Source organism: Myotis yumanensis, unplaced genomic scaffold (genome assembly GCF_028538775.1).
Source record: "Myotis yumanensis isolate MYYU_CA2020_CCGP unplaced genomic scaffold, mMyoYum1.0.hap1 SCAF_12, whole genome shotgun sequence".
NCBI classification, from domain to species: domain Eukaryota; kingdom Metazoa; phylum Chordata; class Mammalia; order Chiroptera; family Vespertilionidae; genus Myotis; species Myotis yumanensis.
In genome coordinates this window covers 8,579,906-8,606,033 of record NW_027223763.1, presented here as the reverse complement: position 1 = coordinate 8,606,033, position 26,128 = coordinate 8,579,906, and the positions used below count along the sequence as shown (strand labels likewise).

The 26,128-nt window shown below is 40.6% G+C and overlaps 1 protein-coding gene across 5 annotated transcripts in view; it reads right to left on the bottom strand.

The window, feature by feature from the left end:
- DENND1A (DENN domain containing 1A) overlaps positions 1-26,128 on the bottom strand; it is a 461,262-nt gene that overhangs the window by 238,456 nt on the left and 196,678 nt on the right. For all 5 annotated transcript variants that reach the window (XM_070430715.1, XM_070430714.1, XM_070430712.1 and 2 more), the window contains one exon: positions 709-778. In XM_070430715.1, the coding sequence (XP_070286816.1) occupies positions 709-778 (70 nt within the window). The remainder of the gene's footprint in view (positions 1-708; positions 779-26,128) is intronic.

Sequence of the window (26,128 nt, the reverse complement as noted above, 5' to 3'; positions counted from 1 at the left end):
AATGCTATGCAGCCATGAAAAATGTTTACAACAATTTTACTAGCATGGGGGAAATGCTTCGGTTATTAGGGTACCTGGAGAAAAATGTGGTAAAATATGAACTAAAGAAGTCTAAATACAGCTCCAGCTGACCCTTGCCATCCGTGGAAGATACTTAGCATATTGTTTCTTCCAAAAGCATGGTAAGGTATAGCTGAGCTTTTTAACCAGTTTTCAGACCCTTAAAAAAAAATACGGTAAAAACACAACAAAGTGTTATTAAAATGGGAACTCGGACAGCTGGCTAGGTCACTGGCCTGTTACATGTTTCACTCACAAATCCCAGCTTTGCAGCATGACATGAGCAATTCAGATTTGTGCCTCAGCAAAATTATAATAATACCTGTCATGAACTTTCAGGGTTGCTTGGGACCATTAGATAATATGGATATTAACTCTGAATGCTAAGGATCTATTTATTATATATTTAACTCAAAAAGTAAAGGAAGAAGTCCCAAGATGCTAGTGACACTTACGGGGTGGGAGCAGAATATGAACATGTAGGAGTGGTTTTCTCTTCCCTCCTACTATTTTCTGAATTTCCCAAACTTTCTATAATGAGAATGCATTACATTTTTGGTAAACGATTTGGTGAAATATAGAGCATATATTACTTTTATAATCATAAAAGTTAAAGTTTACTTGTTAAATAGAATAGAAGACAAATACCTGTCCTTTTGTCGTGTAATCTGCCAAGATGTTAAGTAGTTTATAAAATACTTCGAACCATGGGAGATAGCTGGGGAAGAAGAGAAAACACATGAAATATTAGTATGCAGGTCAAAACTTTAACCAGGAGTGAATTCAAGACTGGTACATTTCAGTTTTTCTCTACATCCTAAAGAGTCTTCCTGTCGTAGTCTGTGCTGGAAACCCAGACTGGTGAAATGCTAATTATTTCTGGGATTTTAAAAAACTGCCTGGATAAGACGGAGGATTGAATGTTCATTATAAATTATTCCTATGCCTCAGAGCTAGAACAGGTTCATAGAGAAGACATTCAAAGCAGACTCTGCAATCAGGAACTAACTCTGAGTAGCCCCCAGGCCTCTCCCACCACACCCACCCTTTCCAGGAAAGCTTCTATTCAAGTTTCTCATGATTAGACACACACAGCCACACTCACATGCAGCACTTCCACTGCTGGCAGCTGCAAGGTGTCCCAAAGGCCCCAAGAGCCCGAAACCACTCATCTTGTTACACCAAACATTCTATTACTTATTGTATTTATTGTGGGATGAGCACTAACTCTCCATCCCCACTGCCCTCCACCAAGTCCTGACTACCATGTCCCTTTACTCTGATAACAGCATGCACCTAACCATAGTCCATCCTCTGTGTTGCTCTTAGAATGGTCTTTCTAAAATGCAAGTCTAAGTGGCACGTTGGATTACAAGTAAATTCCTGCAATCACCCCACTGCTGCAGGATTTCTTAGGATGGTGTTCAAGTTTCTCCACTGTCAGGCCCTTGACTGCCTCTCTGGTTATCTTCTCTCAACTTCCTCACATACATCCTCTCCCTGCAGCCTCATGCTGAGCATGTGCAGGCAGCCTCAAGCCTGCCTCTGCTTGTCTTAGACTTGGCCCTTTTCTCCCTCTGACCTTCATGGGAGGCCAAAGGGAGGCCTGGCCCTCAGCAGAGTGCCCAGGTTCTCACACTCAGCCTCAGCCTCACCGAATTCTTTCCTGCTACCTCCCCACCTCTCATGCCTTGATTCCCTCTCTTCCATGCTGCCCTGAGCATGTGCCTCCTCTTGTTATAACATTCCACACATCAATGGAACACTCAATGGTGTATCTATTTTCCCAGCAGACTGTGCAGAGAGGAAGGATCACGTCGTGCTTTACCTTATCTTCCCAGGGCCAAGCATGCAGCCAGAATGCCATCAATGCTTAGTGTTGACTCAACAACCAAAATTAAATAAAGACTAACAGCAAAGGCACATTAGTGCCTCAGAATTGCTGCTGAAATATATTCCCCACTCCCAAGAAATTTTGTCACTTAATTTAAATGGCTTTATTCTCTATAAGAAACTTTCCGAAGCAACAAAGAATCATGTGAGAAGTGTTGCACCAAGTGCTGGCCCACCCCCACAATCCGCCCTGCTGAGCTGACAGTGTCTGTTGCTGATAGAGCTGGACGCAGAGGGGAGCGCTGATGCTGCTCGACTCAGTCCTGCCAGGCGGAGGGAAATCAGCGCCCTGCACAGATTACCAGCCGCAACGCCGAGCGTAATATATGAAGTGAGAGGCAATCAAGGGGACAGATAAAGTGCACAGCTCCCTATCACTGACGTCTGTCTGAAGCCAGCACATGCTACTGTAAAATTTAAGTAGTTTATCAGAATATACTGATAAGCAACTTAACTTTTCACTTCTAGGACAGCATTATCACTTATGTTAATATGTTTCAATCAGCTCTGGCAGCTGCATATTGACTATTACAGGGCAAACCACTGCTGCCACTTTACACAGCATTCACTTTGGCAGAGAGATGGAAACATTCAAGAGGGATTAGGGAGGAGATAAATTTCTCCCTTCCTAGTCTGTTAAATAAACCTCAGCTGAGTTAAAAGCCATTCTAGTAGAAACAATAAATCCCCTCAGAAGAAAACTCTTGTCCAGATTAGAGGACTCTTAGTAAACAAACTCAACCAAGGATTACAAATTTCTTTTTCCTGAAAGAAAAAAATACCACTAGTTAAATCTAGGAACTGAAAATCAGGAAGGAGGATTATAAAAAGCAAGAAGAGAAAGTGTGTCCCCGCAAGGAAACTGTTGCCTCATATAAATAAGAGAAAAGTTGAACTCCTTTTAGAAATACTTAAAAGTGACCCGGGGCAGGCTGGATTCCCTGATAATTTAGGAATCGGTATGTATGGAAGCAGTTTTGGCCACTATGTACAACTGACCAGCATCACTTGGGCGGAATCTCCAGCTTCCCTGCCCCGTCCTGCTATGAGGGTGAAGGAAGGTGACGTGGTAGGACCGCCCGGCCCTCAGCAGAATGCCCAGGTTCTCAGTCTCAGCCTCACCATATCGATTCTTTTTGGCTATGCTAAGCAGAATCCTCAGCCATGGGAGATTTCATAGTTACGCTGGAAATCAGCCATCTCTTTCTCCCTTCGGCCTGACCGGACACAACTGTTCTCCACATGTTGTCCCCTGTGCACTGACAGATGAATATCTAGTGATGGCAGTGTTAAGGTCTTGAAACCAAAACCCAGCTGTCTTCTTCTTCAAAGGATCCCTCTTTCCCCTGTTGGGAGGCCAGGGTTCACAGCTGAACTTTATCCAGTGCCGTTTCCTGTACCGCTTCATTAGTGCTGGCACAACAGCTCCATGCCGCCTGTGAGCTTGCAGGTGAGGCTATGGAGACCCTCCGCTCCATTTTGTGCTTGTCTGTCATCATAGAGTAAACACGACTTCCCAGTCCAGAGACAGGAAACAAACACCCATTATGCTGCTACTCCCTGGACAGCTAAAGGAGCTCCGGCCGGCTCAGAGCCTGCTCCACGTGATACCTTTGTGCTACCTTTATGCTACTGCGCGAGTCCTCACCACAGAGCACCATGTGTGGTGGGTTCAGACCAAGGCTGGGGCCCGAAAGACAAATACAAAGGGTCCCCGTAATCAAGCAGGCTACGGTCCTCGTGGGAAAAAGAGGCACACACACAAAAAAGCGCAATAGTTTAGGTCTAGAGGAGGAGCTGGCACTCTTTCCCAACTACTTTATGGAGCTTAGGCTTTTGATCGATTATAAAATTATAATGGCGCATTATCAAGACCCAATCAGCAGAGCCCTGATCGGAAAAGCCTGCTTCCCAGGCACTGGCCTGGATCCAAGCTTCTCTCACCAAACTGGGTCCCAGGTTACTTGGTCCCAGGCTTTGCCCTCACTCCCAGGCCTGACATCAAACGAAGAGGCTTTTGTCTGTGTGAGGCAATACGAAGTCTTAAACCTGAGAGGAGCTCTGGCAGCGCCTGTAGGATTCCTACATACTGCCTCGCTGAAATGGCCACCTGGCCCCTGTAAGCCGTGCATGGGCAGGTTCTGGAGATAGTGCATGCAGCCAAATGGCTCACGGTCAAAATCACCTGTAAAAAGGTCTTAAATTGCCTCCTCCATACATCAGACACGGTTTGTGCAGATGCAAAATAGTGGGCCTGAGTTTGAGGAACTGCTGAGTGAAAATCGTCTATGTTGGAACCTGTGAGCTAGGTGAGCTGCTTACTCTTGAGGTGACTCAGGAACTGAGTCCAACGGAGAAAAGACAAGTCACTTTTCTTGCTCCACTGAATGCATGGTCAGGATAGTCATTCCCGCTGTCATGTGCTCATATATGTATGATTGACCTTGTGTGATGGGATTCCACTTTAGTGTCATGAACAGCCAGAGAGCAGGGTGTGCAGGCTGCAGGGCAGGAGATGGGGGTGGGGTGGGGAAGGGCAGAAGGACCAGACTCTAGAGGGCTGCTCATATGTCAAACCAATGGGCCTCCTTAGTCTGTAATCAGCAGGGAACCAAAGGGACAGTTAAAAAGGAATAACATTCTGAGCATGAGTTTTCAGAACCAGGTAGAAAGTGATTATTTCCCCCTCATCTTACACCTCAGCACAGCCCAGTGAATCTTAGCCTTATCAGCACCAGGATCTATTCTGCTATCCTAGAGGAAATCTCAGATAATATAACCTAGTCATGCTCATTATTTGAAAAAGATCAACATAATGCTCTGGCTCTAATGTAGACGAGAAATAAAAAGAAAAGGTCATTGATAATAAAAGTTTCACATCTAAACACTCGAGCACCATTATATTAGAAGATAACAACGCAGATCCTCCCTGGGAAGGACTCATGGCAGAGCTGCTCTACTCATGTCTAGAATAAAGCGTTTCCGGCTAAGAAGAGTGACACGGAAGAGGGCCTTTCATTTTCTCTGTAACTTTCCACTGTCTGAGGAGCTCTTTCTTCAAACTCTATCTTGGGTACTCAAGGGGCGGTATCCCTTCTTTTAGTCCTTCCTATCAACAGATTTTGACAAGATTCATTGAATGGCAAAGCACTGCTCGGTTAAGGCTTTTTGGCATTGAGTTTTTAAAGCTTTCATATTAAAAAGGAAAAAAAACCCAAACACCCGGAATTTAAAAATGCAGAGCAGCATGGCATATACTGGGGAGAACACAGACTTGAGTCAAATAACCTGGGATGAATCTCTGTCTTGGTATCATTAGCTGGGACACCTTGGGAAAGCAGTCTCTCCAAGACTCAGTTTCCTCCTCTATGAAAAGATATACACCACCTAATGAATGTAGCTGATGTGTGTACACACCCAATCTGGAGCCAGCAATGCTCTTCCTGCCCCTCTGCCTACTAACCCTCTTGCCAATCTCAGCTTTGGGAAGCTCTCTTTGACTCTTGTTGTCTGGGTCAACACTCTGCAGGAATTCCTCACGCCCTGCAGTCGTCAGAGCAGATGGGAAAGCACAAGCTGTTATAAGAAGAAAATTCTCACCAATTGATGTGACCACTTAAACCAGGAAGTCCCCACTCAGCCCTGGTTTGACCTAACATCAATCCCTGCTCCTCTGTCAAGGTCTCAATTGTTAAACATCTACAATAAAATGTAAATTGGGCACAAAGTAATACTACAAACTCATGCAAAGAATGCACGATTTCATGAAGCCCCTGTTAGATGTTGGGCACCTACTCAGAGATGAGGCAAAGTGACCAACAAATGAAGACCTGGCAACAAGGAACAAAGAGAAAAATCAAGAAAGATGGTGGCACAATAGTCACATCAAAAGAGAATGAATTCAACATCAAAATATTAAAAGAGGCCTTGGGGAAATCCTCATAGCTTTGGAAAAATTACTACTTTTATGGATACTGTGAAAATCAAACATGAAGTGGTAAGATGTCAGAAAAATGATGACTCCTCCCCTAAAAACTACTTAACTCATCATTTATTCTAGGAATAATGCATTATAGGAGTAAAATTTATTTTCAAAAATTTAGTTTCTTTTTTTCCCCAAGATAAATCCTAAATAAGCTTTTCCCCCATTTTTACTATAAAATTTTGGTCTCCACTTAAATAGATGCATTTGACTATGAGGCCCTCCTGGGCTTCCCCGATATTAAGACTCATCTTAGTTTATAATATATGCTTGTTTGTCTTCTCCATTAGTGTCACCTTCTGAGAGCAAAGATCATGGCTGTGTATTGACTGTTTAAACTCTAATGAGTGCCTGGCCCATGTCATACAGTCAATAAATCAGAACTTCCCTCGACAGATGTAAACTCATCGCTATAGTTTCTACTAAGGCCATTACCACTAGAGCTATAGAGCTAATAGTCAACCAACTCTTGTTGGAGGCAGAGCTCCAAATTTAGGATGCAGCATTTTGGTTAAGAAAATAATCCAGAACTAAAAATGATCCCTGCTAATGGATTGCTGGAGTCTGTGACAAATAATTAGAAAAGAGTGAGAAAATGTTTAAAGTGAATATTTAAAGTGAATTAAACCCAGGTTGATTATTTTAGTTTGGCAACATAATTTTTTAAGTGCAGGTGAGCCTTTAAAATTGCCAAGAATCCTTGAATCTGTCAGTGTATCAGGCCCAATGTTCCCCACAGGGTCAGCTCCAAACTTCTTCTTCTCTCATCTCTAACACATTCCTCCTGGCCTTCAGAAGATACTCTTCTCTCCAAACGTACTGAAGAGAAAGGCAATACCATGAGTTTTCCTCTCTTCCATTTCTCATGTCTTTTCATGGAAAGTAGGAAACACCCAAGATCCTAACCACACTGCCTTCTATAAGACATATCTTCTCTCCCATTGCACTCAGCAATAAGCACTCCCACTTTTAAGTATAACAAACCCACCTATATATGTGTGTTGGTCTACAGTTCTCAAACTATAGCCTTAGCACCTAGGTGTACACATTCCTCCCCATAGGAAAAGCACACAACTTCCTGAGCTACCCACATCAAACTTCAATGAACATTTCTATGGAATTAAAAATTGAGGTGGTATTTACAGTCCAAACACCACACATTTCCAGACCATTCATTTTTCCAATGTTGCAATAATTTATCTAACGATAAGTCTTCCACATTTACTAAGCAACACCCAATATATGCCTGGCACTCTGCAAGGTGCATAGGGAATGAGCCTCAGGTCCCAGCATTTGGGAAGCTCACAGTTTAATGAGAGAAGCAGACATATTGGAAGATAATGTCAGCAGCACTGGGTCAGCATCCTCATAGAGGTTCATAAAGAGAACAGAGAAGAGGTTCAGAAAGTCTTCTCACAGGAAGTGACACTTTGCTGCTAAACTTTACACAGAATGCAAAGGCAGGAGACCCACCTGGGTTTGGGTATCAGCTCTATCAATTACTAGCTGTAGCCCAAGTCATGTTTCTCCTTTCCCATGTGTGGAATGGGGATACAATATCCACCCTCACATGGCTGTTATGAGGGTGAACTATATGTGAATACACCCACCACTGTGCATGGAGTGGAGTAAGTACTGTTTTTCATGATACAATTGTATTATTATTGCTAATATGATCAGAAGTCAGAAGAACCTAAATAAAAGACAACCCTCTTTGGGAGACCAGAGCCTGTCTCACCCAATCTTAACATTCTGCTTTGCTCACAGCCGCTTATCTCAAATTGTAAATTTACTATGGTATCCAGTTAGGCTCAAGGATCTCTGATTTATGTCCATAATTAACATCCCATTGTGATAACTATTATATCTATGCAGGAAAATATATTGTATGTACTGAATGAATAGAAATATTAATTTGCATTAGGAAAAAACACACAAAAAGCTGTCATAAAACATCTGTGCTTATATAAATCTATCCAAACATACAGTTTGATCTGATTTTGGAAACAGGCTCTTTCTTGATGGGTATCCAATAATTGTTGCTTTTAGGGAGTGGGTTCGTCATCTTTTCTGTGACAGTAATACCGTGATTGAGGGAGATTGCTGCTCAGGAGGAAAGCACAGAGGCACTTTTGTTATCACTGGTGAAGTGTTGATAACAGAAGATCTTTGTAGTAATGATACCTGCGCTGACAATTCAGCGTAATTCTCAGATATTTTCCATTGAGCCCAGAGAGGGTGAGCACACAGGCCTTTCATCATTTCCGAAGAGTTTATGATGCTGCCTAGTCCTGAATTCGCTCACCTGCAAGGTTTTTGTTTTTGTCTGTACCCCCCCGCCCCTATTCAGAGCATCTTATTTTATGGCTTAAAGTACTACTGTAATATAATGTAATGGGTTAGTGAAGTTCTAACTAAGGCCCACCTTATGGAAGCTCTCAGAGACTAAAAGAGAAATACACTGTCACTACTGGAAAAAACACACACAAAAAAACAAAAAACAAACCACACACACACACAAAGGGAAGAAATGGCTACACAAGAAGTCCTGCCCTGCTTTCAGTAGTAAACAAGCAAATTAATTATCCCACTGAGACCGCAATTGATACTATTCTCATTTTAGAGCTGGGAATTGAAGCTAATGGGGGCAGGCGGAAAACATTTATCAAGTATTAGGTGCTCAGAGGTTAGGTGCAGGTAAAAAAAAAAAGGAAGAGAGACAGGCACACAGAGAGAAAGGAGCTGGTTAAATAAATGTTTTCGAAGGCAAAGAGTTTGGGGCCAAAGGGAAACTAATCTAGCACCAACCCCCCAGTTGTCTTTACAACAACTCTATGAAATGAATTATCATCCCATTTTACAGAGGAGAACACTGAATCTCAGAGAAGTGAAGTGACGGCCTTAGGACAACACAGCTGCTAAAGCAGAGCTAGACACAAAACTGGCCCAGTATGATTTGTATCCTAATTGCTTCACACGACACAATATTAGCTGTGCAACATGATCAAATAGAATGTTCAGCTCTGAGATAAGGATTTGAAATCCTTACCTGTGGTTCTCGCTGTACTGTCTGATAGAGTGAAAGCTCACCTGCCAAAGCCCATGGGCTCTAAGTGTTCCGAGTGGTCCAACTTTGGCTGCCTCCCAACAATTTCGTGTATTTTCTTATTCTGCCAACTCCAGGGTCACTGGTCATGTGTCAACTCTTTATTAGTTTAGGAATTAGTGTATGTTTTAGATTCAGAAACACAAATATAAACAGCTTGATTTAAAATGCTTTAATCAAACATGGCAGAAGAGAGATTTTAAGTTTCCAGTCTTCATGTTAAGACTCACTGCTACCTTAGATGTGTATTTTTAAGATCTTATCTAGAAAAACCATGGCCTGTGTCATAGATTCTTAAACAGACTGTGTTTCCCTTTTCAATTTAAAGCATAAAGCTTTAAATGTATGCTTATGGTGACAATTAAGGAAATGCTAGATTAGACAGGGCATCAGTTTTCCACGAATAGCACTCATTTAAGTTCATTTCCACCCCAGATCTCTGCCTAAATGTTGTATCATTCAATCGCAAATCTCTCTATAAAAGTGTCTGGCTGTCTCTTAAACCCATTTACGCTTTATGCTTCAATGCCTTTCCCTGGCAACTTTTTCCATATGCTCAACTTCTTTCAGGGAAGCAGTTCTGTCTCAATTCACAGAACAGCACACCAATCAACACAGGCAGGCAGGTACAGAAAGGAAGAAGGAGAGACAGGCACACAGAGAAAGTGGGATATGAATGTAGCTGGTCCAATAAAAGTAACATTTTAGAAGGTAAAGAGTTTTAGACCTAAAGAAAATGAACCTAACACCTACCCCCAAGCAATCAGAGAGCCCTGAACTTGAATTTATAACCCAAACACTCTGTACCATATGCAACTTGAGACACACAACTGGTAGCACTACTGGGGATTTATGACTTATGACTTGTTCATATTTAATTTGTAACCAAACACTTCCCCTTCCTCTTAGCTACCTTAGAACTCTTGATTAACTCTTGTTTTCACAGGTCAGAGGTTAAATAAAGGAAGGGAAGCATTCTGGGGTGATACTGCCCAGAGCACCACATCCAAGAGTGACCTGTGCAAGGAACATTAAAATAAGTGATAAGGCTAGAGATTGTTTTAGACAGCTGATGTTCAAAGACTCCTTTGGGTACGAAGCAGGACCTTAAGGTGAGGGAGCTGCCAACAAAGACAGACAGGAAACTGCACTCAAGTTACCTTTCATGACAGAGCAACTCTCTCACCAAGAGGTTTCTCCCAAAATGTTTTTGGAAATGAAACAGGATTTTGAGGTAAGGTAAAACAGGAATTATTGCAAGCCAAACAACCCTTCTCCTTGCTTCGTTCTACCACAGACATCTGTCTGCCCACCAAATTCTCCTACTCAAAGAAAACCTGCACTGTTATCTCATTTTGTGGCAGACCTGGGCCAGATTGAGGGAAGCAAATTTCTCTGTACAAAATTAATCACATAGAGGCACAGCTAATCTGTTGAACAAGTTATATGTAATCTGTCCAACTGCAAGATTCATCTACTTCCAAGTACCTTTATGCTGTTATATCCAACTGATAAAAATAGTAATAATAGAGACCACCATTTATTCTGGAACTACCAAGTACCAGGAGCCTTATATGCATTTGCTTATTTACTGCCCCATCCTTCTGTAAGTCTGTACCATTACATCACCAGGTAACAAATGAAGAAACTAATGCACAGAAAGGGTAGGTAACTTGTTCAGAGTCACACAGCCACAAAGTAGGTCAGGGTCAGATCCAGGTTTGTGTGATTTACTATGCCAGTAGGCACTTTTCTTAAATCAATCTGTCTCAAGAAATAATATCAGTGAAGTGCACATCAGATAGCACTTCGCATGTGATTGTTTTCAAATTGTCAAAATGGGACAATCATTAAACTCATTTTACAGAAAGTAAGCATTCATTCATTATCTCATTCATTCACTCATTCACTGCCTAATATAAGCCAGGCTTTGGGTAGAGAGTTGAATAAGGTGTAACTTCCACTAAGGCAGGTTAGGTTCTCTGGTGTGAAACTGTTATGGCATTAGGAATGATCTGATAGAGACAACAAGAACAAAACTTGGAAAATGTAGGATGTAATGGCTGGGTCGCTCTGAAAGGAGGTAAGGTATACATTCCCTCTGGACTACATAACACAGACACAGCATGAGACAGGCAGTTGCCTCAAGTGAGCCCTGCGGGAGGATGTAGGAACCCAATCCCAAGCAAGCTGAAGAGCTGGGAATCCAGCACTAAGTTGGAACATAAGATGCCATTAGCTACTCTCCGTTTTTACCGTGATAAAATAAGATAAAATAAAATCCTACCCCTCAGCCACTCCTTAACGTTTTCTTTAAATATGTTTTAATAGATTTCAAAGAGAGGAAGGGAGACGGAGAGGGAGAGAGAGATAGAAACATCAACGATGAGAAAGAATCATTGATTGGCTGCCTTGTGCACACCTCCACTGAGGATCAAGCCCGCAACCTGGGCATATGCTCTGAATGGGAATTTAACTCCTTAGTTTTAAATAATCTTTGTGCTTATGCCTGATTGCATTATTATAAGCCAAGAGAAGCAGTTTGTAATATCACAAAAGCTAAAACTGGCGTTATTAATAACCCCTCAAAATATGGTAGCACAGAAGAAGACAAAGTATTTGTAACCAAATCCTAAGTGAACAAATCATAAGTCATATATCCCGAGTTCTGCTATCAGTTGTGTGCCTCCCTCAAAAGAAATCCTAAAAGTTAAACTTTAGAGGAGGCTCAACCAGCAAAGTTCCTACAGAAATAGGTTTCTCTGATATACATTCTTAACTCATATAATATGAGAGAGAACAGGGAATAGGCCTTTCAATGAGTAACTACTAAAAGCAGATTATTAAAATGAAGATCAGAAAAATGTATGCATGAATCGCTTTTATTATATCGTCACCAGCATTAAATGTTGTGACTCAATTTTTTTGATAATATATTTTAAGTGGTAGTTCTTTATCATGTTAATACACACCTAAACCATGTGCTAAGAGAATGATTACATAAATTATGTAATTAAAATATATAAATCCAAGCAATAGAAAAGTTACACTTTAGAATATTTTTCACGATATGGGAAAATGCTCATGACATAATATAGATTGAAAAGAAGCGGCATACATAACTATGTATTGTATATAATCATACACACTCATAGAAAGACTAGACGATAAAAAATTAATTGTGGTTATTTCTAGGCTATGGGATTGTAAATAATGTTTCCTTGTACATTCTTTTCTACATTTTCTATGGTTTATGTACTGAGCATGCAAATGATTTAAAAATGTTTTTAAATTTTAAATTATAAAAACTAAAAATTTTTGTCTTTTAAGTAGTTATTCATAATTGCAAATACTGGAAAGCAAGCTAAATGTACAATAATAGTTCACAATAAGTTATGAGCTATTAAAATGATAAAATATTATATATTCATTAAAATCAAACAATAGAAAAATATTTTAACATGGAAAAATATTTACAATATATTTAGATATAAAAGCAGGCTCTATAATATGTACAAATAATTTTTCATTTTCAGGTTTGTGTTTCCCTATATTCTGCAAACTTTCTATAATAAATACGTATTACTTTTATTACATTTTAAATTAAAATACCTTCCCACTTTCTTTTAAAAAAATCAACAACACAAACAGCCATGTGTGATTCCCCTCTGTCTACCAACTTCTAAGTCATTTTGTTTGTGGGAAGGAGGCAGATTGATCAGGCAAAGAAGCAAAGGCCTACCTTTTTGTTTCTTTAAGTATGTTTAATAACTGTGACGACCCAGTTCCCCAATAGGCCCTCTGCATGAAATAGAAGTTTGCACTGTTTAACAAACTGGTCACATGGAGCCTCATGCTCTTTCCACTGCACCGTGTGTTCATGGATCTCTGTTTCAGGGCAGGGGTGGTTGGCTAACAAGGTTTTCAGTGACCTTCCTTAATGTGGGAGCAGTCAGCCTCAATAAACCCTGTTGGGCCTCAGAAAGCAGGACATAGTTACTTATCCCTCTTAGTTACTTAAGTTGAGAGGGGAAAGAAAAAAGGGTCAGAATCTATTTTCCCCCATTAGATTTTGAGGCCAAATCTACAAGGCTAGATATAAATATTTAGTAAGCAACTGTATATGCCAGCCTGTGCTAGACAGCCAGGATAAATAAATGAGCAAGACACAGCGCTGTCTGTCTTCAAGGAACCTAAGTCTCATGGGGAAGACACACATGTAGATGGGTAATCACAACACACTATGATGATGCTGTGATACAGCTGGGCACCAAAAGCTGGGGGAACTCTGGGGAAGAGCAGATCAACAGTCTGGGATATCAGCGAAATGAGGAAGGGAAATTCGATGAGAGAAAAGTGTATTTCCATCGGGAGGGAACAAAATATTACAGAGGCACAGTAAACTACAAATGGCTTGGAGTGGCTAGATCACATCTGTGTGCTTCTTTCTTGGTGGTGGCATTGGTCGGGGATGGTGAAGGGAATTTTAGCAGAAGGTGTGACCAGACAAATCCAAAAAGGTCAGCTTGTGAGGAGTTCTATGTGCAAGATTAGAGTTTAGCTCTTTTCCTGAAAGCAAAAGAGGGTTTAATCAAGGAGGCATTTGATCAGATTTGTCTTTTTAGAAGATCATTTTAACAACAGAGTGAAAGATACTGAACGGGGAAGTCTGGAAGCAGATAAACTCAAAGGTTTTAAGACCCACTTAGCTGGCATAAGTCCTCAAGGAAGAAGGAGGTTCCAAAATCGATGGCTGCTGCCAGGGCACTTTAAACTATTGAATATAATAAAAAGAGGATTTGGATCTAGGAAAAGGCAAAGGTGGCCTGAAGAGTGAGCCTCCCTCAGAAGCAGCAGCCATGTGACGTGGTGGGAGATGGGGTGGAGTTGGACAGCCTGGAACAACAGGTGTGGTTCCCCCACTTACTAGAGGGCACCCCTGAGCTATTAGTTCATCTCTCCAAGTCCGGCTTTCCTCTGCAAAAGTGCAACACTTCCTATTTACATAACAAGGCATGGTAAAGAACAAATTAAGCAATGTAATGCAAGTAATTTAATGCAAATAATACAAAGGGCCCATCACAGTTCACAGAGCATAGTAGGCACTCAAAAAATAGGTAGCTTTTGTTATGATTGCTAGGCAGGAGATACGGACTTGCAGTCTCAGTTGGAAGAGTGGTTCAAAACTGTATTTTGGATTATTTTAAATGCCTTTAAAATGCTGAATGCCAGAAGCATATGTATATTCTTTACAATTACTCTTAAGATTGTATCTGTCACAAAAGAGTGGGCTAGGGTCAATAGAGATTTTATTAGTATTTATCCACTTGACACAAGATAAAGATTTCATTTCAAAGAATAAAAGCAAAGGGGGAAATGATGGGGATCATAAACATGTCACCAATATTTTTTCAATTACTCCTCAATGGATGACTCTTTTCAAGCTAACATTGCAAATAACTCCTTGTGCTTTCCTGGCTGAAAGAATATCATATACTGTTCTTAACTAATTAAATAAGACTTAACCCTAGAAGATTTAGTGTGCTGTAGTGATATAAAAGACAGCAACAGTAATGAGACTCTAAGAACTAGCATTAAACAAACATATGGATGGTAACATTTTTACCTTTCACAAAAATTTGAACTTAACTTTTATGGGTCAAAAAAGAGAGCAGCTTTAGTTAATTTAAAGACCAGTTCTATATATTGAGCCATTCATGGGGTGGGAATAAAAATACCTACTACCTCAGCTATGGCAGGCCTTGGACCACACAGTTCAAGGACAGTATCTCTGCTCCTCAACTCACCAACTGAGGTTGGTATCTTCAGCTATAAATAACAGATGAAGAAATGGAGGTTCAAACACATGAAGAGACTTGCTCAAGATCACCAAGCTATTAAAGTGGCAGTAAGGATTTGAAGAAAAGTTTTCTAGTTTTAAAGCTCATGATGCTTTTTCTTTTTTCAAAAATCAATTTTGAATGGTAGTTTACATACAATAAAAGCCACCCATTCTATGTGTACAGCTAGAGTTTTGATAATTATATACAGCTGTATAACTACCACAATCAGTATACACAACATTTTCAGGACCCCCAAAATACTCCCCTGTGCTCCATCCAATCTCCCACACCCTTCACGGGGTGTCTATTAATGTATATCATAGCTCTTACAACACTAACACCAATATCATCTGTTTACCACCTGTCTTCCCACCATCTACCTTTTAAAAATTCATTTCTTTTTAACATCAATTAAAATTCATTCTTTTTGGCATACAGTTCTGTGGGCTTTGACGAACGCATATAGTAGTATAACTGCACAGAACACGTCTGTCACATACCACCCATTTGCTGATGCTGCCCCTTTGTAGTCAACCCTTCCCCCATTCCCAGGACCTGATCTGTTTCCTATTCCTATAATTCTGCTTTTTATAGAATGTCATATAAATAAAATAATACAGTATGTAGCCTTGAGTCTGGCTTCTATTATGATCTTTTAAGCCATACTATATAGTTTAGCATTTCCCCCACTGCTGTCCAATGAAGGACAAGTTTTAAAAGCAACATATTCCCATGGTCATTCCCATGTGCCACAATTCCATGGTGCTGGCTGTCACTCTATCCTAAGTCAGGGGATACTATAGAAATACTTTCAACACTTTATGTATTAAAATGGTATATCATTCACAAGCTTCATTAGTCATTTATCTACTGACAAATTATTTGAGACATCTCACAAGTGAATGAAGTAAACCGTTTGTCTACACTGGGGCTGTCATGTATCATATCTTGGTATTATACCAAGTTTTCTCTGAGATAAAGAAAAAAATCCATACCCAGGTTTGTTCCATGACCCAAAAAAGGAGAACCCAAGTTCTCTGCCCCTGGCCCAACTAGGTGAGGCAAAGGAGGTGTAAGAGCAGCCAGTTGCTTTAAACTGTTCAATGCTTTCATTTTGTAGCAGAAACAGAAGTCCAGAGAGTGGGAGGGACTTATCCAGAGCCACACATTTGCAGAGCCAAAAGCACATCCCAACAAACCTAATAGTAGATATCTCTGTCTGTACTGAATGGCTTAGCAATACTCAGTATTACTCTTTCCTCTCTTTCTGCTGTACCTACTACCAAGTCATGTGCAAAAGAATCTGGTTTCTCTGGTCTGAGAGCATGTATAATACAGTAGTTGCTATCTTTAATATCTAGAATTGTCCTGAAACATCAAAATTTCAATTGGATTCCACAGGAAATCCCCATAAATCCTTACTAACCAGGACTTGAAATGATGTGTTTAGCTCCAAACCCAACAATCTTTTTGCCTACTGTAGATTTTGATATCTACTCAGACATCTACTCAGGCTTAGTAGTCTATGGCTCATTGGGTCATCAAACATTTATTAACTGGGAGGCCCTTTGCTGGGTCCTGGGGCTAACAAGTGAATCAGACACAGACTCCAGTGTGTTTTTTTAACATATATTTTATTGATTTTTTACAGAGAGGAAGGGAGAGGGATAGAAAGTTAGAAACATTGATGAGAGAGAAACATCAATCAGCTGCCTCCTGTACATCCCCCAATGGGGATGTGCCCGCAACCAACGTACATGCTCTTAACCGGAATCGAACCTGGACCCTTCAGTCTGCAGGCCGATGCTCTAGCCACTGAGCCAAACCGGTTAGGGCCACAGACTCTAGTTTTAAGTTGCTCAGTGTTCAGAGGGGAAAAGATACATGAATCAACAAGTGTAATTACTGAGATAAGTGCTGTGAGATGCACAGGCACCAATTATCTCTCTCACATAAGTGTGTGCACACACGTGGCAGGCAACCAACCCCATCAGTTGTGACAGAATTTCTTGAATCCCTAACAAGAGTTGTTAATAATTCTAAAATTAAATAGAAATGGTCACATTAGAAGATCCTTTATTTTATAGAAAGATAGTTGAATAAAGGCTACCAGAAACACTGAAACCAATATGATCCCCCAAAAGTGCTGCTTGATTTTTATGAACAATTTTATTCTTCCTTTTTCTGTGAATACAAAAAACTGGCACCTTTGTCTGGGTCCAGAATGTAAAATCAGAAAATAAAATGGCAAGTCTTACAGCTGTGAACTTCAATCAGCTCATTACAAACCAAAGAGACATATTTGAATGCATGTTGCTACATTCATTTACCTATTATGCCAAGCCATTCAATTACACGATTTCAGATTTCATATAAAAAAATCCAGCCATGTTTCTTTCAAAAGCTGGTATTTGGAGAAAAGTGATTAGAACAGCATGCTATGATACGTTAATACAGTGGTTTCATTTAAGGGACAATGGCAGTTTCTGAAATACTCCCTGTACTTTAAATTATTGCACTTAGAATTCATGACTACAACGTGTCTCAACTTTTTTCATTACTGCTGTACAATACATTCCACTGCCACTGTGAATACAAACAAAACACATTATCAAAAGAGTTTTATTAGCATTTGTAATCTCAACACAAGTCATTTTTAAAGGTGGGGGGTTGGTACAGTGGCTTGTTCAAATCATGTGAACACTGAGAAGGATAGAGCATCATAATTGAGGGAAGAGTGAGAAAGGGAGAGAAAAAACAAAAGCAGGAGAATAATCCTAAACCAAAATTTAACATCCTCTTGGAGAGACAGGGCACAAAAGAGGAGATGAAGTTTATTCTAACCAGAAGCAGCTGTTGCTGTTCGAATTAGGAAGCATTCCTAATGAATCAGCAGTTCTTATAATAAATATACTCCCCTTTGAGGATTCTGCTATGAGGACTTCTTTTGATATATTTTTTACATGAACTCATTAGATAGAGAAGAGGCAGGGATTGAGCATGTTCCTTTCTAAATTACGATGGCTATCTTATCCACATCACATCCAATCAAGGTTAGTTAGGCAAGGCATAGGAAAACAAGAAATAAAAAAGTGCAAAGCTAAAAAAGGTTTCTTCTCACCAGGAGCCTCTATGGCTCACTCCAAACAAACTTTGTAAGATGCTATGTAACCGTCACATCTCACCAGATACCTGCCACTATACTAACTTAACTAGTGCTGGTTAAGTGTAAAACGGAAAGCAGAGCTATACAAACAATGAAAGAAGCATGCCTTTGGCATTAAGAGGAATCCTTAAATTCTAACATGGAGAAGAACTGCTTAGAAAGTATGTACTGTTCCTCAGATATCCTTCTTGCATTTTAAGAAAAGGGGAAAAATATGCACACATGTATATTTATTTCATCTCCACAGAGGCTCTATATTCTTCTTTTTTTTTCCTTTCTTGCATTTAAAAACAATCATTTTTGACAGAGGTTTCTCTAAGCAAAAATCACTATGTTGGGATCAACAGACAGAAAATTTAAAGGCACATCTTTCCTTTAGTAGAGGTGAGCACAACTGAATGGGCATTATTCTGCCCATTAGCTATCTTTTACCAACTTTCAATCAGTTCTCCCCCAACTCCTGCTCTTCTGTGGTGGGTTTCCAGGATTCCTGAGCCTCAGTACAGAAATCAGGAACCCCAGAAAGGGTTATGGAGTGACAAGAGGTGTAACAGAAAGACTGTTAGAGTTACCTTGTCTTTCTTCCCCTATCATCAATGGCATTTGAGCCTTAAACTTTGAAATGAAAATGAAAGATATTCTAAATGTAAACACAATCTTTAGGCTGTTTAAGAACAACCTTTTAACTAATTTAGGTATGACCCTCTATCTCATTTAGGTTACTTGTGCTCTCAACAATAGGTTGAGAGAACACAAAGGATGGGTAGACCTGTAGATGACCGAAGTCAAGGACCAAGAAGATTAAACAGTATCATTACTATAGCATACAGCAGAGGAAGAACTGAGTAACTCCTTAAAGGAAATGAGTCTTGATCATGAATAAGTGGCAATACTGCCCTGTTTCTTGTACAAAATCCAAGCCCTAATTGGGGGATGGAAGGTGGAAAAGAGACTGAACAGAGAACATGAAAAGTTATTCCTTTGCTTTAAAGAGCAATGTGTTTATGTTCTACATTCTAAGTAATTAGGGGAAAGTGGGGCTCAAAAGGATCAGAAAACATGTCTGAGATCACTTGATAAATGTTAGAGCTCTATTGGAACCCAAATCTTTCTGGATCCAAAGTCACTACACCATGTTGCCTCCCTAGTGACTTCCAAATCATCCTACCTAATAAAAGAGAAACATGGTAATTAGCCATACGACTGCTACCCTTTCCATTGGCTAATCAGGGTGATATGCAAATTAACTGCCAGCCAAGATGGCGGCCGGCAGCCAGGCAGCTGACGTGAACAGGGAGGCTTGCTTGCTTCAGTGACGGAGGAAGCCAAGCTTCCCTGTCTGCCTTGCCGGCCTCTCAGCTGCACTCTAAGCAACATTGTAACAAATATAGAAGCTAAACAAAACCCTGGGCTTCAGCCAGCAGGACCGCAACATTGTTTCAAATACAGAAGGTAAACAAAGGCCAGAAACCTGCTTTCAGCAGCGGAGGTCTCATAGCTGGAGCCGAGCCTCAGAGCTAAAGCTGGCCCAGAATAAAAAAAAAAAAGGAAAAAAAGACAGGTTGGGAGCTTCAGTCACCCGCCAGCCTGAAAACGGCCCTCAGCCCCTCACCCAGGCTGGCCAGGCACCCCAGTGGGGACCCCCACCCTAAAGGGGGTGTGACCAGATGCAAACAGCCATCATCCCCTCACCCAGGCTGGCCAGGCACCCAAGCGGGACCCCCACCCTGATCCAGGACACCCTTCAGGGCAAACCAGCCGGCCCCCACCCGTGCACCAGGCTTCTATCCTATATAGTAAAAGGGTAATATGCCTCCCAGCACCGGGATCAGCGGAGCAGCGAGGTCTCCCAGCACCGGGATCAGCATGACAGGGGGCAACGACCAAACCCCCTGATCGCCCTGCGGCTCTGTGTGTGACAGGGGGCGGGGCCACAACCTCCCTATCTGCCCTGCTCTGTTCGTGACAGGGGGGAGCTCCCCAACCCCCTGATCAGCCCTGCTCTGTGCCTGATAGGGGGGAGCTCCCCAACCCCCTGATCGCCCTGCGGCTCTGTGTGTGACAGGGTGCGGCACCCCAACCCCCCCCCCCCCCCATCGTCCCTGCCTTGAGTGTGACAGTGGCGGCGCCCCAACCCCCTGATCCGCCCTGCTCTGTGTGTGACAGGGGGCGGTGCCCCAACTCCCCTATCGGCTCTGCTCTGTGAGTGTCAGGGGGGAGCTCCTCAACCCCCTGATCGGCCCTGCTCTGTGCGTGACAGGGGGTGGCATCGCAACCTCCCTATCAACCCTGCCTTGAGTGTGACAGGGGGCGGTGCCCCAAACCCCCAATCGGCCCTAACCTGAGCGTGACTGAGGGTGGCATCGCAACCTCCCGATCCGTCCTGCTCTGTGCATGACAGGGGGCAGTGCCCCAACTCCCCAATCGGCCCTGCTCTGAGCCCGACCAGGGGCTGCACCTAGGGATTGGGCCTGCCCTCTGCCACCCGGGAGCAGGCCTAAGCCAGCAGGTCATTATCTCCCAAGCGGTCCCAGACTGCCAGAGGGCACAGGCCGGGCTGAGAGACCCCCTCTCCCCGCCGAGTGCACAAATTTTTGTGCACCGGGCCTCTAGTGAATAGATAATATTCTGCTCACTGGGCAATACTATGTCTTTACAGCGGTTCTCAACCTGTGGGTCGCGACCCTTTGGGGGTCGAACGACCCTTTCACAGGGGTCACCTAAGACCATGGGAAAACACATATATAATTACATATTGTTTTTGTGATTAATCACTATGCTTTAATTATGTTCAATTTGTAACAATGAAATTGGGGGTCACCACAATATGAGGAACTGTATTAAAGGGTCACGGCATTAGGAAGGTTGAGAACCACTGCTGTAGGACATCTCCCTTGGCCATAAAGCTATAACTTAGTGTCCTTCTCTCCAATGGAGAAAACAAGGCAGAGAAGGGTTAAGGAACTTGACCAACATTATATAATCCTATTTTAAAAGTGGGACTCAATGTCCTACAGGACAGATTCTAAAATTATTCTCCTTTGTTTTCCAAAATGAGTAACAACTGCATAGTTAACTCAAGAGTTCCCTGGGACTCATTCCCCTGCAGATTTGCATTCCTATAGCAATGCCGGCCCTAGCCCAGGGCTTATTTCATCCAGGCCTTCCATGAACCAAAAGGACAGCTCTGCAGTTTATGCATCGCTTTGCCCTGCTTGCTATGTTGGACAACTACACTTGCTTTGAAATCTTTCATTAGATGAGAATGGATAAAATATATGAAGGACTGGCACAAGAAAAGCAAGACATTTTTTGAAGAAGACGGTGAGGAAACTTTTCCAACAGATTTTAAGACCATAGTAATTAACACAACAAGATATTGACACAGGGATAGACAAATTAACTAATAGAACAAAATAAAAAGCCAGAAATAAGACCCGTACATATAGGAAAACTTAATATATGACAGATTGGCACTGGAGAAAGAATGAATATTCAAAACATGTTACAGGGGGCAATATGATATCCAAATGGGGAAAAATAAATGAAATTGGATCCCAACTGTATAGTATCTATGAAAAGCAATTCCAGGTGGATTAAAGATTTAAATGTGGAAGGCAGAATTTCAAACTTCTAGAAGAAAACTAACCCTGACAACAATACTGAACAAATACAAAAAAATACATGTAACCAATATCTCTCATGAACACAGATACAAAAATTCTAAACCAAATGTTAGCCAAAAAGAAAATACCATTATCAAGTGTATTGGTAGAACATTAAAAATCAATCAATTACAACTTATCATTTTGTGGTTTTTTTTTAAAAATATATTTTATTGATTTTTTACAGAGAAGAAGGGAGAGAGATAGAGAGTTAGAAACATCCATGAGAGAGAAACATCGATCAGCTGCCTCCTGCACATCTCCCACTTGAGGATGTGCCCGCAACCCAGGTACATGCCCTTGATCGGAATCGAACCTGGGACCTTTCAGTACACAGGCCGTCACTCTATCCACTGAGCCAAACCGGTTTCGGCACAACTTATCATTTTAAAAGAATAAAGGAGAAAATCAGATGTTCATAGCAAGATATGCAGAATAAACAATATTTACTTAAAAGGTTGTTTAAAAACTCTCCATGATTAAAAATTCTCAATAAATAAAGAATTTAAATTTAAAAAAATTCTCAATAAACTAGGAATAGAAGGAAACATCCTCATTTTAAGGGCATCTCTTAAAAAATATACAGCACTTATTATACTTAATGGTAAAATACTGTTTTCCCTAAGACTGAGAACAAGACAAAGATATTCACTCTATCACTTCTGTTCAACATTCCACATGGAATGGAGGTCCCAGAATGTAGATAGTGCAATAAGAAAATAAATAGAAATGGAAGGCATAAAAATCCAAAAGGAAGAAGTAAAACTGTTTCATTGTGTAGATGACATGATTGTTTACATTTCCTAAAGAATCTATAAAGGAGTATAAGAACTAATAATTGATATTAGCAAGGTCACAGGATATAGGGTCAATACACAAAAAATCTCAATTGTATATATACAGCAAACAACTGGAATATACAATGAAATAATCAAATAGTTCTATTTATAGAATTATATAAAACATAAAATACCTAGGAATAAACATAACAAAAGACCTTTGAACTGAAAAGTAAAAAATACTGCAAAGAGAAATTAAAGAAGACATAAATAAATGGAGACATATGCTATGTTCAAGGATTAAAAGATTCAATATTGTTATGATTTTTTTCTCTCTAAATTGAACTACAAATTCAACACAACTCCATTCAAAATCCTACCAGATGTTTTTGTAGAGAGTGACAAGATGATTCTCCTAGAAATATATACATAGAAATACAAAAAAACTACACTATCTAATGCAATCTAGAAAAAGACCACAATTGGAGCACATATACTACCGATCTTCAATATACACTCTAAAACCAAAGTTATCAAGACAGGGTTGGATACATAAATATATCAATAGCATAGACTCACACTTATGCAATCACAACAAAGGCATTGAAACAATCAAAAAGCGGGTTAAAACCTTTACAACAAATGATGTTGAAATAACTATGTAACCACATGGGGGAAAAATAGACATTGACCACTTACCTTTTACCATGTACAAAAATAATTTGAAATAGACTACAGACTTAAATGCAAAAGTTAAAATTATAATGTTCCTAGATAAAAACATAAGAGAACATATGTTCAACATGAGACATAGAGAAAACTGGAATGACCTACCTGTCCATCAATAGGAGAAAGCATAATCATACAACGGACGAATATTCAGCAATAAAAAGCAAAGAACTGTTGATAAACCAACAACACACATGAATCTCAAAAACATTACACTGAGTGAAAAAAGCCTTATACAAAGAAGTCCATATGATTTTACATATATGAAGTTCTAGAACAGAAAAAACTCACATATAAAAAAATATCATAGTATTGCTTCCTCTGGGTAATAGGCAGAGGAATTGACTGTGAAAGACCATGAGGGAACTTTCTGGGGTGTTTTATATCTTTTTTTTTCTTTTTTTAAATATTTTATTGATTTTTTACAGAGAAGAAGGGAGAGGGATAGAGAGCTAGAAACATCGATGAGAGAGAAACATCGATCAGCTGCCTCCTGCACACTCCCTACTGGGGATGTGCCCGCAACCAAGGTACATGCCCTTGACCGGAATAGAACCTGGGACCCTTGAGTCTGCAGGCCGACGCTCTATCCACTGAGCCAAACCAGCTAGGGCTGTTTTATATCTTGATAAGGGTTTGGATCACACAGGTGTATGTATTTGTCAAAACTCACCAAATAGACACATTTCATTGTATATAACTTTTCTCTAGGAAGGGGGAAAAAGAATAATTCACAAATATTGAATTCTAGCGCTTAGAGGTGAAGGGTATTGATGTCTGCAACTTATTTTGAAATGCGTAAACAAAAGATGTATTGATGGATGGACAGATATGTGAAACAGCAAGTATACTAAACTGTTCATTACAAAATCTTAGCAGTGGGTTTAAGTGTTAAATACTATGAAGGAGGAAGTGGTAACAGGGAAATTAATTTCCTAGGATAATGAGACCTAGGATAAATTAAAGATTAAAGAAAAGAGAATATAGAAATAGTGAAACAAATAAATCAGAGAAGGGGATCGAAGCATGTGATTTTAAACAGAGGGTTCAGAGATGGCCTCACTAGGAAGGTGACATTTGGGTAAGACATGAAGAGAAGGAGAGAAGAAATCATGTAGTTATCTGGAAGAACAGATGGAACCACAGAGAGGCCAGTGTAGCTAGAGCAGAATGAGATGAAGAGTTATAGAAATGAAATGAGAGGTAAACAGCAGGCAGATCACCTAGGGCTTGTACTGTGAACTTTTCCAAAAGGAAACCACTGGAAGATTCTGGGCCAAGGAATGGTCTGATCTGACCACCTTTTGAAAAGATCTCTCCTGTGCTAAATAAAGACACTATCAACCTTTTTCAAACAGGGTTCTAAGGAAAGAATTAAGCCTTAATACACTGTGATAAACATTTTGAGATATGTATCAAAACACACCTTAAACTAATACAATGTTATATGTCACTTATATCTCAATAAAACGGGGGTGGGGGTGTCTTAATGCCGTATTCCTTTTAATGCAACAAATTAACTACACTTCTATACATAAAAATAATATTAGTAATCCACTATCCGTGGGAGAATTGAGAAAATAGCCATTTAAATTATTTCTGTATTCTAGTATCAGATGGGGAATGATGTTCCATCTAGGAGGTTAAGACTGGAAATAAGGAAACCAGTTATGGTAACACAGTAAGAAATGGTAATGATCTGAACCAGGTGGTAGCAGAGAAGGTAGGAAGAAGTGGCCAGATCTAGACACACTTGAATATAAGCTAAAGATGAGCTTGCCAATGGATTGGATACAGAGTGTATAAGAAAAAGAGAGAAGTCAAGGACAGTTCCAATGTTTTTAAGGATCACATGGAAAATGGCATTGCCATTCACTGAGATGGGGAAGACTGAATTTTGGATATCCTATATGATAAAAGCCTAATATGCAAATCGACTGAACGCAGAATAACCGGTGGAACAACTGGTTGCTCTGACGTGCACTGACCACCAGGGGGCAGACGCTCAATTCAGGAGCTGCCCCCAGCCTGCAAGCCCCAGGCAAGCCAAGGCGGGTGCCAGTGCCCCCCTAACCCCCCGATCGCCCCACCGGTCACCCCACAGATTGGCCCTGATCGCCAGCCAGGCCTAGGGACCCTACCCGTGCACAAATTTCATGCACTGTGCCTCTAGTGTTACACAAAACTGCCTGTCAGACAGTCAAGAGGAACTGTAGACTATTGGAGTTCAAAGAAAAATCCAAGTTTGAGATCAATATTTACCATGGAGAGTTGTCAGATGGTATTTATAGCCATGGCACAGCATTGGCGCAATCAAGAAGTAAATATACTTAAAGAAGAAAAAAAGTCCCGAGGAATGAACCATGGAGCACATCAGTGTTAAACATTTGTGGAGCTTTAGAAGAATTGGCAAAGACAGAAAGAAAAGCCAGGGAAATAGTGGGAAAACAGGAAAGTAGGGTTTCTCAAGAGTCACATGACCAAATGTATCAAATATTTATTCAACAGAATAGTTCTCCCCTTCCCTCTTAAGATGGGAGAAATAGCCACATGCTTGTACAATGAAATACTGTGGGGTGGGGCTGGGGGTGATAACCCAGGATAAATAGGAAGAGTTGTTAATGGAATCACTTCTTGAGTAGGTGATAGGTGAGAGGATCTAGTATACAGATGCAGGGTTTTGCTCTTGATAGGAATCTGGAAAGTAAATCCATGATAATAGAAGATCAAGCAGAGTGTATGGACAAATGTGCAGTTGGGTCAGAAGATGTGGTAGCAGCCTGAGAATTTCTGTTCTAATAGTTCATAACAGCAGTGCATGTCATAGGTGGGAAACCAACTAGAAACAACCCATGTGTGCATCAATAGGATTAGTTTTAATGTCACCGGTCATGTTCTTAAAAAG